The 12,515-nt window shown below is 41.2% G+C and overlaps 1 protein-coding gene across 5 annotated transcripts in view; it reads right to left on the bottom strand.

The window, feature by feature from the left end:
• Positions 1–7,539: 7,539 nt before the first annotated feature.
• SYTL5 (synaptotagmin like 5) overlaps positions 7,540–12,515 on the bottom strand; it is a gene marked incomplete at both ends in the record, with an annotated part of 100,984 nt that continues 96,008 nt past the window's right edge. For all 5 annotated transcript variants that reach the window (XM_082681380.1, XM_082681383.1, XM_082681382.1 and 2 more), the window contains 3 exons: positions 7,540–7,682; positions 8,613–8,821; positions 11,631–11,766. In XM_082681380.1, the coding sequence (XP_082537506.1) occupies positions 7,540–7,682; positions 8,613–8,821; positions 11,631–11,766 (488 nt within the window). The remainder of the gene's footprint in view (positions 7,683–8,612; positions 8,822–11,630; positions 11,767–12,515) is intronic.

Here is a 12,515-nt window from a genome sequence, read left to right as displayed (position 1 = left end):
GAGGCACAATGTAAGACGATATTTAGGAATCAAGAAGGACTAATTAATTGTGGGTAGTGAGGAAGGTCAAAAGCAAGAAGATTCAGGAAAGTCTAGACATTTCTTTCTTCATATCAACTGAAAGCCAATGATCTCTCTTCAAAAATGTCAATTTATGAATAATGAATATTGGAAAGGATGGAAAAGAAAATATATTCCCAACACTCAATCACTGTAACTACAGTTCAAACATAAATGATTGACATAAACTGTTTTGTGGTGGAATGGCTCCCTTCCTTCCTTGTTTCCAAATGTGAAAGATTTAAAAAATTTTACTGTTAGGACTCATCAATTCCCATGGATGTGCACGAACAAGTTTCAACTTTCTGAAGACAAAATGAACCTCTGGCTAAGTAGAAAAACATGCTTAGAAAGAAGAGTCAGATTCCTTTCCCAAAGTAAGCAGATCTAACAACAAAGGGATAAAAAGAAAATATTTTGATTCAAATCCATATCTACTTCTCTGCTCTTCTATGGACTTTTTTTCCTCAGCAAACACCCATGATTTAAACTTTGGCCATAACTATTATAATAAAATATTTTATTTGTTTTATTAGTGTCTGCCTCAATCAGAGAAAAAGGAAAACGATTAGAGACAATTATCCTCTTGTGCTGAAATACTGGAGAGAAAAATATGATCTATTTTGTCACTTATAGGCAATACTAACTATATACTCCACCTCCCTTCTCCAAGTATGAAAGGAACCCTCTGCCAGAATAGTTTAATAAATTCTAATGTGGTAAATGAGGTCCAATTGCTAATCTGTGAAACACTACGCATTCCTCATAATGACAACAGCAGTTTGTATTTCTATAGAATTTCTTTTGAGAGGATGGTAAATTTCCTTCTGTGGATAAAAAGTGTGATTCTGAACAACATCCCTGTGAAGAAGGTAGGTGTGAGCTCCCTGACATAGGGGAGAAGCAATGGGCCATAGAAAGAGACGGTCATTACACTGAAAGAACGTTAAGGAAAAGGGTGGAAAGATAGTTGGCTTATGGGTTCCACAACATCTTAACAAAAAACGGACCAGTTTTTCTCTCCCTCAAATTAAACACTTTTGCAAGACTTACTATCTAATCAGATGCAGTAGGAAATTCCACAATGCGTGACATAACAAAGTAAGGGTTTTTTTTTTTTTTTGTATTGTTGCTGTACACTGGAGACCACTTCATTGTACATAGAATGATCAAGACCTAGCCAAGCACCCAGGAAAAGAAGGGCCTAAGAGATTATGAACTGCAGATTGCTATCTCTAGATCACTAATAATGACCTTTTCTGTTTTTCACAGTGGGTTAAAATTTACAAAGCATATTCACATATATTACCTCATTTGATATCTTCAATTACTACAAGGCAGCCCAATTATCCCTATTTTACAGACAACTAGATCAAGGCCTAGATTGGATAATTAACTTGACTGAGGTCACATGCCTGGTAAGTAGTCAAGACTTGAGCTTATGTCAATCCGAGTTCAAGTTTGGGCTCCTTCCACCTCACCATGGTTGCCTTGCAATTAATAATGTCCAAGTTAGCCAAAGCCAATCTGTCATCATGATGTAGAGTGGGTCCAAATAATAGAGTCAAGATAATTTGTCCTCTAATGCAGTCTTTCTCAAACTGTGATCCACTTTATTAGAATCACCTAAGAAGCTTGATAAAAATGATGAAGTTTTCCGGAGACTTTGTTCAGTAGGTTTGGAGCAATGCTCTGGAATCAATGTATTAAATTCATACCCCAGATGATTCAGATAATCTTTTGGAATCCTTGATGTGGCCCAATTTCCACGGCTCTTTGCTCAAACCTTGCAAGATCTGATTTTTGTTATAGTTTTGCCTATATAAACTTCCTCGTCCTATTTATTTTCTTTAATTTCAGAGGCCATAAATATACCATTGTGGGAGGAAAGCCCTTCTGCCAACTTCTAAAAGCAATGCTCAGTTTAGGGTGAAATATCTACGTGGAAGAAAAAACAAACACTGATCACAGCCCAAAATGCCACAGTATTTCTTTCTGTGATGCTTCTGGGACTTGATATCTTCATCCACTTTGCTTCTAAAAGTGGGTTTGCCCTTATTTTTTCCACAGGTTTCTCCTCCCCCGCACAACAGAAACGTTGGGGTAGCAGGTGATGCTGCTGCTGCTATTACTGTGAATCGAGGGGGCTCAATTCACACATTAGTTATGTATCAATACTTAATGATGACTGGTCATATACTTGTTTAAATTTCTTAAGGAAAAGGACGCCAAAATAAAAAGTCCCATCAAAATATCTTTGCTGTTGGTGCTTTTGTGACCTGGAAAATCTACCTCCTGATAATTCCAATGACAGTAACAACATAAGCAAAATGAGAGCCGATTCACTGGATCTTCCACATACCCTGCGGGTGCTATTTACAAACTGAATGGATCAGGTCAGGCCTGTAAGGTTGCCCATGTCCCTTTACAACTTGTCTGATTCAACTGAGGGAAAATTGAGGGCGCTCCAAATAAGGAGTAGGATCTTCCAGGCAAGGCCATGGTCTCTTCTTCTGAGAAGCTGAGATGCTGGGCTGGAGAGCTCACTCTGCTTTTATCTATGCCAAGAGAAGCTGGAATGAGCTGTTTAGGGTTGTAACTAAAGTACTTATAGAAACGTTGCTTTTAAAAGATCAATCGGCAATCACAGTCGGAGATTTTTCTTGATCTCTGTGGGTCCCAGTTTCCTTATCTGGTCTCACATTCTCTGATGTTACTTTTTTTTTTTTTTCATTTTCACTTAATCCACAAATATTTTCAAATTACCTACTCTGAACTAAGCACAGGGGATATAGCTGTGAAACAATTTAAATATAAATATTGTCTCTGCCCTTCTGAATCTTACATTCTAGGGATGTGGTGGGGAGTGAACTGACACAGGCATTAAAGGACTCATTACGTGAATCATTTATGAAAATGGCGACGTATGTAATGAAGGGGAAAGAGAGGCAGGCTGTTGTGACCTAGTCAGGCAGAAGGGGGTCAGGAGAGGTTTCCCTGAGCAGGTAATGTTCAAGACCTGGATGATGAATGGAAATCAGGCCAATGAGGAGAACAAGCAAGCAGATTCCTTTGCAAAGGCCATGAGATGGAGTAAAGGCTGGCACGATTGAGAAGCAGAAAAATGCATTGCGTGGCTGAAGAGCAGGGGAGAGAGAAAGAGGCATGGCCCGGGGTGAGCTGGAGAGGAGGAAGCAACCATCTCAGACAGGGCTTGGCAGGCCCCGAGCAAGAATTTGGATTTTATTCTCAGGGCAATGGAAAGCCACGGAGGGTTTTAAGGCATGATCAGATGTGCATTTTTTTAAAAGAGCACTTTGAGGATGTACAGATAGACAATGATGAGAAAGTATAGCTAGCGGTAGAAGTCGAATTTAGGTGGTAGGTATAAGGGCTCACTGTAAAATCATTTCAACTTTTCTGCATGTTTGAACATTTAAAAATAACATGCTGGGAAAATCTGGCCACCGTATGGAGAGTGGATTGAGGGAGGGCAAGAGTGGTTGCAAAGATAGCGGCTAGGAAACCTGTAATAATCGTAGAGAGGCGTAACGGTGGCTTGTACTCGGGTGGTGGCATGGAGATGGTGAGAACTGGACAGGCTTTTGAGATATTTAGGAGGTAGAATCAATATGATGCCCTGATTGATTTTGCCTCGGGGTAAGGAAGAGGCATAAATCAAAGATCACTCATTTGAAAAGATATATGCACCCAATGTTCACAGCAGCACTATTCACAATAGCCAAGGTGTGAAAGCAACTTAAGTGCCCATCAACAGATGAATGGATAAAGAAGCTGTGGTAGATATATACAATGGAAAAAGAACAAAATTTTGCCATTTGCAGCAACATGGATGGACTTGGAGGGCATTATGCTTAGTGAAATAAGTCAGAGAAAGACAAATACTGTGTTTTCACTTATATGTAGGATCTGAAAAATAAAACGAATGAACAAATATAACAAAACAGAAACAGGGGACTTTCCTGGTGGTGCAGTGGTTAAGAATCTGAATGCAGGGGACACGGGTTCGAGCCCTGGTCCGGGAAGATCCCACATGCCGCGGAGCAACAAAGCCCGTGCGCCACAACTACTGAGCCTGTGCTCTAGAGTCCGCGAGCCACAACTACTGAGCCCACGCACCACAACTACTGAAGCCTGCGTGCCTGGAGCCCATGCTCTGCAACAAGAGAAGCCACCACAATGAGAAGCCCACGCACTGCAATGAAGGGTAGCCCCCGCTTGCCACAAGTAGAGAAAGCCTGCGCACAGCAACGAAGACCCAACGCAGCCAAAAATAAATAAATAAATAAAATTTAAAAAAGAAACAGTTCACAGATACAGAGAACAAAGTAGTGGTTACCAGAGGGGAGAGGGATGGGGGGAGGGGCAAAACAGATGAAGGGAGTTAAGAGGTACAAACCGCTAGGTATCAAATAAATAAGTTACAAGGATGTAGTGTACAGCACATAGAATATTCTCAACGTTTTAGAATAACTGTAGTATAGAAATATCAAATTACTATGTTGTACAGCTGAAACTAACATAATATTGTTAAGTCAGCTATATGTCAATAAGAAAAAAGATTACTATCCAGTGTCTAGTTAGCATAACCTGGTGGACGATGGTACCAGGTACTGAGACAGGATGTACTGGAGTAGAAAGACATGGGTGTAAGAGAGAAGGTAGAATAAAGAGTTCATTTTTGAGTATGTCAAGAGCATGTGCTATCTTGGTGGAGATATCATATAGGCGGTTGGATCCGGGGCTGAGAGGAAGGATCTGGGTTCGGGATGTGAATCTGCAGTTATAAGCATATAAGTAATCATAAAACCATGAGCATACAATACATGATAATGCCGGAGAGGATGGATAAAGGGAGGAGAAAAGAAAGAACAAGCATCAAAGAATCCAATGTTAACAATCTTTAACAGAGAAGGAAAGGGAACAATTAATGAAACAGAAAAATTAGGCATGTATGATGTTGCCAAAGGCCTCTATTGAAGGGCTTTTGGGTTGTTTCCAATCTTCTGCAAGCAATACCCTTGTATGTACTCATTTCTCACATATGTATCTATCTCTGTAAGATAAATACCCAGAAATAGAATTGCTGTGCAATATACACATCTCATTTTGAATTTCAAAGTGTTTAGTTTTGAAAAAAAGATTGCTTAGAAAAGCCACCAAACATAGATAGCTTAGTTAACCATATTTAATGTGGCATTTGATAGGACTGGTTAAATAAATTTAATATATCCCATAATGTAATACCCTGTTGCCATAAAAAAGAATGAGGCTGTCAATATATACTGATATGGAAGAGGAAGGGGTAGGACTTAATTTTCACAATTTTGAACCATTTGAGTTTTATGCCATTCACATGTATCACTTAGATTAAAAATATTTTTTGTACTTCTACACTATACTTAAAAAAGAGTAACCTAAAGATCAATTTGCCTTTTATTTTTAAGAGCCACACCAACGGGTTTCTGATGGACTTAGGCACACCTGGGTCTTGCATTATGGAAATACCCAGTTAGATGTTGGATTTTATGAAGTGACGACACAGAACTGCTCTGACCGTGGCAAAGGTCTGAATACATAAAGTTCATGCTCATCTTGAGTTCGAGTTATAAATTTTGGAATTGATTAATTTTGCCACTTTTATTATTAGTGAATAAATCTGCCTCATTTTGTCGACTTTAGAGGTGTCTCCAGGCTTCACCATCGCCACCCTCTCTCACCTCCCCTAAAATGTCTCTGAAGACATACTCAGTCGTATCAAGTCTGAAGACAATTTATATTTCCAATATAGGAAGTAGTGATGATCGTACACTTTTTGTTTTCTGTTTTTAAGAAGGGCAACATAGAGATATGGGTGTGAGTTTAAAAAAATGTACCATATGCACTAAGCTACACTAGACTAATAACTTCAATTTTCTAGAATTAGAGAGGCTGTTTTTTTTAATAATAATGAATATGGATTGCTTATTCCCCTTTCTAAGAATAATGCTAAATATATTCTTAAACCTGTTTTCAAAATTCAAGAAGAAATTCAGAATATGGAACAATTAGCTAGAATAAGCCTGAAGACGATTCTAGCTTTCCTACTAGTAAAATTCAGTATCTATCCTTTTAAGGATTTTATCAATACATGAATTCGAGTGAAAAAATGAGCTGAGGGGTTAGAACATGACTCCAGAAGAGGATTGGGTCAGTTACGTTCATACACAAATAATCAGACTCTGCTCCACCTCCCTTGGTCTAGGTCCTCCTGTCCATCACGATAAGCATCGGATCACGCCAAAGACCACAGTGAAAAGAACACTGGCCTAGGGGTCACACCCTGGATTTAAGTCTGGATACACTCACAGCTTCTATAATACCTTGGGCAAGTCATTTCTGCTTTCTGGGCTGCAGATTTGGAATCTTCAAAATGAGGAACCAGGTCTGAGGTCCCTTTCAGCTTTAACTCCCTTCATATCTAAGTTTGGTGGCTAAAGTCTCTGGAATCCCAGGTGACAGAAGGTAAGGTAGATTGAACTCCTGGCCACATTCCTTCATTCCTTCCTGCATCCTCGCTCTTGCCCTGGCTTCAGTGTGAGTAGAGTATGTTCCCCTGCCTCTTGATTTGGGGCTTGGCCATATGACTTCCTTTGAGCAATGGGATATCGTAGACATAACACAAGTAGGGGCCGAAAAATGTGCATTGCTTCTTATTCCCTCTTAGTTAATAGCTTAGAACATTTTATAAAATAAATGTCTACGATGGCTAGGTCATAATTAGGGTGACTCTACCTCCCAAGTTTGCCGGGTCAATCCTGGTTTACATCTATTGTTCTGGTGTAATGATTTAGCTCTCTTCACTCCCAAAAGTGGGATGATTTACAGTAGCAATTACATAGTCACCACAGAAAAACCTCAGTTCACCTTGAAAACCTACCCGGTTAATCCACAAGTTGGCCACAATAAGAGGGCCATGCCCTTGCCCCAGCGTCCATACCCACAATGCCTTCTTTGGATCATGGGGATTCCCACTATCCCCTCTTCTTACTCTTCAAGTGGTCTACATTCCAAGTGGCCCCCTTTTCCCTCAAACCTTGAGAAAACGTAAAGCCACTCACGATTAGAAAAAGTCTGGGGACTCCCAATCTCAACTGCAGCTTCAAATAAGCACGCACCATTTCCCCTACGGTATAAAACCTATGAATCATTGCACAATTTGCTTGTTGACACGACAGTGTGGTATACTTTCTATCATGCAATCAAAAAAGCCCTGGCCCATGCACATAGAGAGGTACATGCTTTTTCACACACCCGGCAAGACTCTAGGTGTTCATAACACTGATATCTCTCCTCTCATGTCCCAATACCCTCAGGTAAGAAATGGCAGGGAAGCAGACTCCAGGTCCCAAGCCTGCTACTGGTAGGAAATAACACCCAGACAGTCCCAAGAGGCCTCATTTTGGAGAACTGGTACCTTCAGAGCTTACTCTTCCCCATGCTGGCACGGAGCATGAGCACGCCCTCTACCAGAGTCCCAGGATTGTCTACCATCTTCTGCCAGAGGCGTTGCTCTTCCCCCTGAGAGTCCATCCAATCCACGGTCTTCCCATGGCTCACACCTAAAGAAGGGAAAGGGAAGCATTACACTTTACAAATGAAACGTTTTGATCTTCTGGAAGACACCTATCAACCTCTGAGGCGGACCCGCTGACCAGAGAGCCCTTCAGTGGCTTGTTCTCACCATATCTAGTGAGTGGAGTTAGCATGGACTACATCCTTTGTAGCCTGCGTTACTCTCCTCTGCCTAGATGATGTGGAACAAACCAGGATGGCCCTAGGGGCTCATTTCTCCCTCACTTTGGTAGTTTAAGTAGAAAGCTGGCTCATCTAGACTGAGTTAACACAACAGAAGAACAGGCTGACTGGGAGTTTTTGTTTTAGTGGCAGAGCTAGTCCTGGCTCTGCCGAATCTATACACGTGCTCTACTGCTGTAATTCCCCCCACCCTCCCCAATTCGCCCTGTTAAAGCTGTGTCTTGTGGAATCAGTGGTGTGTTTCCATGACCTGTTTGAACAACATGAGACATTATTTTTTAGGGGAAAAATGGATTTCCTTTCGATTCAAGCAGTGTAATGGCTGCAAGCATGGACAAAACTGAGAAGAGGTTGAAGTCAAGTTCGTCTTGGAAGTCCTTTTCTCCCCGGTCAGAAGCATGTGCTGTCTTAGTGATCCTCTCCTGAGAAAATCCTGAAGTAAGGCTCAAGAAAGTAGTTGAAATTCACTTAGACTAAAGTGTAAATGGTATTTTATGAAAGGACTGAATATAAGCATTATACACCCCACACTTCTAGCTGAAGGATACAAAGTTACATAGTAGTAATTTTAACAATGAACCAATCCTTGGCTAAAGTAATAGAGCATCTGTGGAAATTTCGAGAGTCGGCTAAGAGGAAACTACATATATACTTAGGACACATCAAACCTGCAGGAACCACTCCCCTGCCCCATGCCAAGTCACAGACTATCTCAGGTTTACCAAGTCCCTCACCGCTTCCAGAATTCAAACGAACTCCTCCCAGAAAGATGTTGCTGGAAAAGGCCTCCTTGTCCCAGACGGTAAGTTCTAGGCAAACATTCTTTATATCCTGGGGATGCAGGCCAGTGAACACGAAAGTATGATTCCACTGAGGGTTGACACTCTTTTTTATTACCAGAGTTTTGTGCTTGGTGGCTTTGCTATCATCAGGGAGCAGGTAGCTGCAGGAGAAAACACAATCAAGCCATCAGTGAGACAGTAAAGCAGAAAAAGGCACCCTTGCGTAGTCATGTCAATTTCCCATAATTCCTCGTGTGTGTATGCGTGCATGCGTATGTGTGTGTGTGTGTGTGTTTATCTGTGTCTATTTGATTTTATTTCCCAGCATCACATATGCTTAAATCTGGGTTTATTTAGTGGAATGGTTTATTATTTCTTTTAAGTGGGGCAACAGTAAAATGCCCACACTCTTTTTTAAAAAATATTTATTTATTTATTTATTTGGTTGCACTGGGTCTTAGTTGCGGCACATGGGCTCCTTAGTTGTGGCAGGCGGGCTCCAGGCAGCTCCTTAGTTGTGGCAATGCGAACTCTTAGTTGTGGCATGCATGTGGGATCTAGTTCCCTGACTAGGGATGGAACCCGGGCCCCCTGCATTGGGAGCGCAGTCTTATCCACTGTGCCACCAGGGAAGTCCCCCGTCCTCTACTTTCTAATCCTGTATTGGTCCTTCCCTCCTACTGAAATGAAAATACCTCCTGTGGGAGACACTATGTAATAATGTTCTGCCTCCTATTACCTTTGGCCCACCTCTGAGGTGACATGAAGCCACGATGAGCACTTCCTGGCATGTGGACAGCTTCCTACTTCAAGTGCCTGTGTCTCTTTGCTTCTCTAATTAAGGACTTTGGTGCTCTGTGAGCTGACTCAGCTTCTGTGCAGGAAACCCTGGAATTACTGGGAATTTAATGTCCCCAGGAGCAACCCTCAACCAATGAGTTTTAGAAATTGGTGGATGAGTCTCCCAGCTTCCCTGTCCCTTGAAGGGATGATCCTAAGGTACATTCCACAGAGTTCCTTCCTAAGTGGAACTGAGCCCCAGTTGCTCACAGTGGTAACCTGCCTAGTAACATATTTTTATCAGTTTCCCTCCCTTCACTGTCTCATTTTCTCTACTCTGTTTTTGATCACAGTACCTGACGAGTCAGGGAGCAGACTTTAGGGAAGGAGACTTATGGGTATGAAATTAGTACATCAAACCTGAAAAAGACCACAAATGACCTTACAATAAAGAAGATACATTATGACACTTGAGATTTCATTTCATGTACCAAACAGAGACTGCTTACCTCCCAATTCATTCTCTCCCTATTTTTCTAAAAAAAACAAAAAACAAAAAACACACACAAAAATCCTCATTTTTTTAAAGTTAGAAACAAGATTGTCCAGAATAAAGACCACATTCCGCAGCCTCCCTTGTAGCTCACACAGCCGTGTGACTAAGCTCTGGCCAATGGGATACTTACCTTTAGTCTTTGTTTACATATGAGAGAAAAAACTTATGTCTTGTTTAAGCCACTGTTATGTTGGCTCACGGACAGACCTAATATTTACTGATATATAAGATTAAATTTTACACAAAGGTCTATTCTTGCTCTCTCATGCTCTTTTTCAAAAAATCTGAGGTCCCTTTAAAATCAGCTCAATGTTTAAGTGTAACTAGGGAGAGAATTCACTAGAAAGTTACTGGCCTTTAAAAAGGAAAATAAATGAATGAATGAATGAATGAATGAATGAATGATACTGTCCTTTATTATCTCTGCTTCATAAATGTTCAACATGATAAAGTAAAAACTATTCCAGAAGATGTTAAGTCATCCGTGCAAGCCCACAATGAGTTCATGGGCGAGAAGCCATACCCTTATCCCACCAGTGAGCAGGAAGCGGCCAGAGCTAGATGGTAGGGCTGGGGAAGCAAATTTCAACGGCAGAATCCACAGAAAGCATTTCTTCTGTGCTTAAACCTCCTGGGAGAAAGAGTCAAGGACAGATGGACCAGGATTCAGGCACACACACTCACCAGTGGGGAAGCCCCAGACATCTGCTTCTCCTTATTACCGCCCTTACCAAAGTTAGACTGTGTGAGCATAAAGGATTGACTCATTTCCTTGTAGGAAAAATTATACTTTTCTAAGAAGGACTGAGGAGAGGAATGATATGTCATCTGACTCAAAGAATTAACCTCACGGCTGGCATCACGGGACTTTGTTTTACCTTATGCATTTTGTGATGCTCTGTGAGAGCAGGGACCGTGTCTTATTTTTGGAACTGCAGGACTTAGTGCTTGGAACGTGTGCATGTATGTGTTTGTTGCAATGAATGAAAAATATCCTGCTGGTTCCAGTTCTTCTAATTATAGGAGAAAAATCTCAAATAGAAATCAGGAGGGATTTGTTGTTTGGGTTGCCTTGAACGGGTAAGAATGTCCATTAAAAGGGCTGCATTCCCTCAAGAAACTGCCCAGGGCTCCACAAAGTGGGCACAAATGCCCAAGAGGCAGTCTTGGAGTTTCCCCAAGGCACTCTCCAGTGGGTATCTCTAGGGATGATGCTCTGACATCTCCACTTTTTACAATTTCCCCCAAGACAGCAAAATACCAAGGATCCAATATTTTTGTTGACGTTGCATACAGTTAGCACCAAATGATAAAAAAGCACAATACAAGTATATTACATGTAGAAAACCATACTTTCTCCTCCTGTGAGAAACTAACCTCACAGGAAAATTTGCCAGTCTTGAGGGCGAGAGTCACAGGACATCCTGAAATATGCTAGAAGCAGGCTGAGAGCTAGAATAAGCAGATCTCTCTTGCATTGTTTTCAATGTAAGCGCCAGCAGTGAAGGGGAGTTCTTTCCTAGCACACATGTAGAATAAGAACAACACAGAAGCCCCACAGCCACCGTCTCATGGATCACAGACCTTTTCATCTCCCGTTAAGTACCATCGAAAATGAGCTCAAACAAAATTACCCCTTCACAAAGCTATCAGAAGTGCCTCCTGATTTCACGGCTGTCAAATTCTTCGCCTCTTTGATGAACACTTCTAGGATTCCTCCAGAGATGACAGGAGAATCCTTCTTCTTTCCTCGTTTAAAGGGCTTCTTTCCTGCATCAGCCATCAGAGAAAAAGAGAGAAAGAGAGCCACAGAGAGAGCCAGAGAGAGAGAGAGAGAGAGAGAGAGAGAGAGAGAGAGAATGAGGGAGGAAGAGAGAGAATGAAAGAGAAAGAGAGAATGAGAATGGTGGGAGGGGAAGAGAAAGAGAAAAGAAGGGAAGAGATAGATCATGGGTTCCATTTCAAAATTTACAAATAAAATCCACAAAGATTTATTTCATTTTCAGAGTGAACGAGATCTTTACATTATTGTATACTTTTCCATGTAATCACTTAAATGCTTTTACACCACTGCATTCCTTCTGGATATATCTTTCAGTTTCGTTGAAAAAAATAAGCAAATAAATTAAAAAAAATTAAATACTCCCCGATAACATATAAAGGGATAAAATAGAAAACATCCCGAGAGCTGCCTGGGCCACATCCCTGCTCTCTGTGAGGAACAGCTACAATGAAAGCCACACACATGTGCCAAGACCCCCAAAGAGAAAATTCCTAACTCCCGTCTTGGATATTTTAGTCGCGTACATTTTCAACTCCATGCTGGGCCAGCTCTAAAGGCTATAGCTCAGACACAATTACATTTGGGGGTGAGAGGAAACTCTTCCCGCATCACATTTTTATTCTGATGACATACGCTCGACATGAATAACGACTGCCTCCACCACCACCTTTATTTAACACTGTTCTAAGTGCTTTGTATGAATGAACCTATTCAATTCTTGCAATATCCCTAAGAA

Source organism: Grampus griseus (assembly GCF_964374135.1).
Source record: "Grampus griseus genome assembly, chromosome: X".
Lineage (NCBI taxonomy): Eukaryota > Metazoa > Chordata > Mammalia > Artiodactyla > Delphinidae > Grampus > Grampus griseus.
This window is presented reverse-complemented; position numbering and strand designations above follow the sequence as displayed.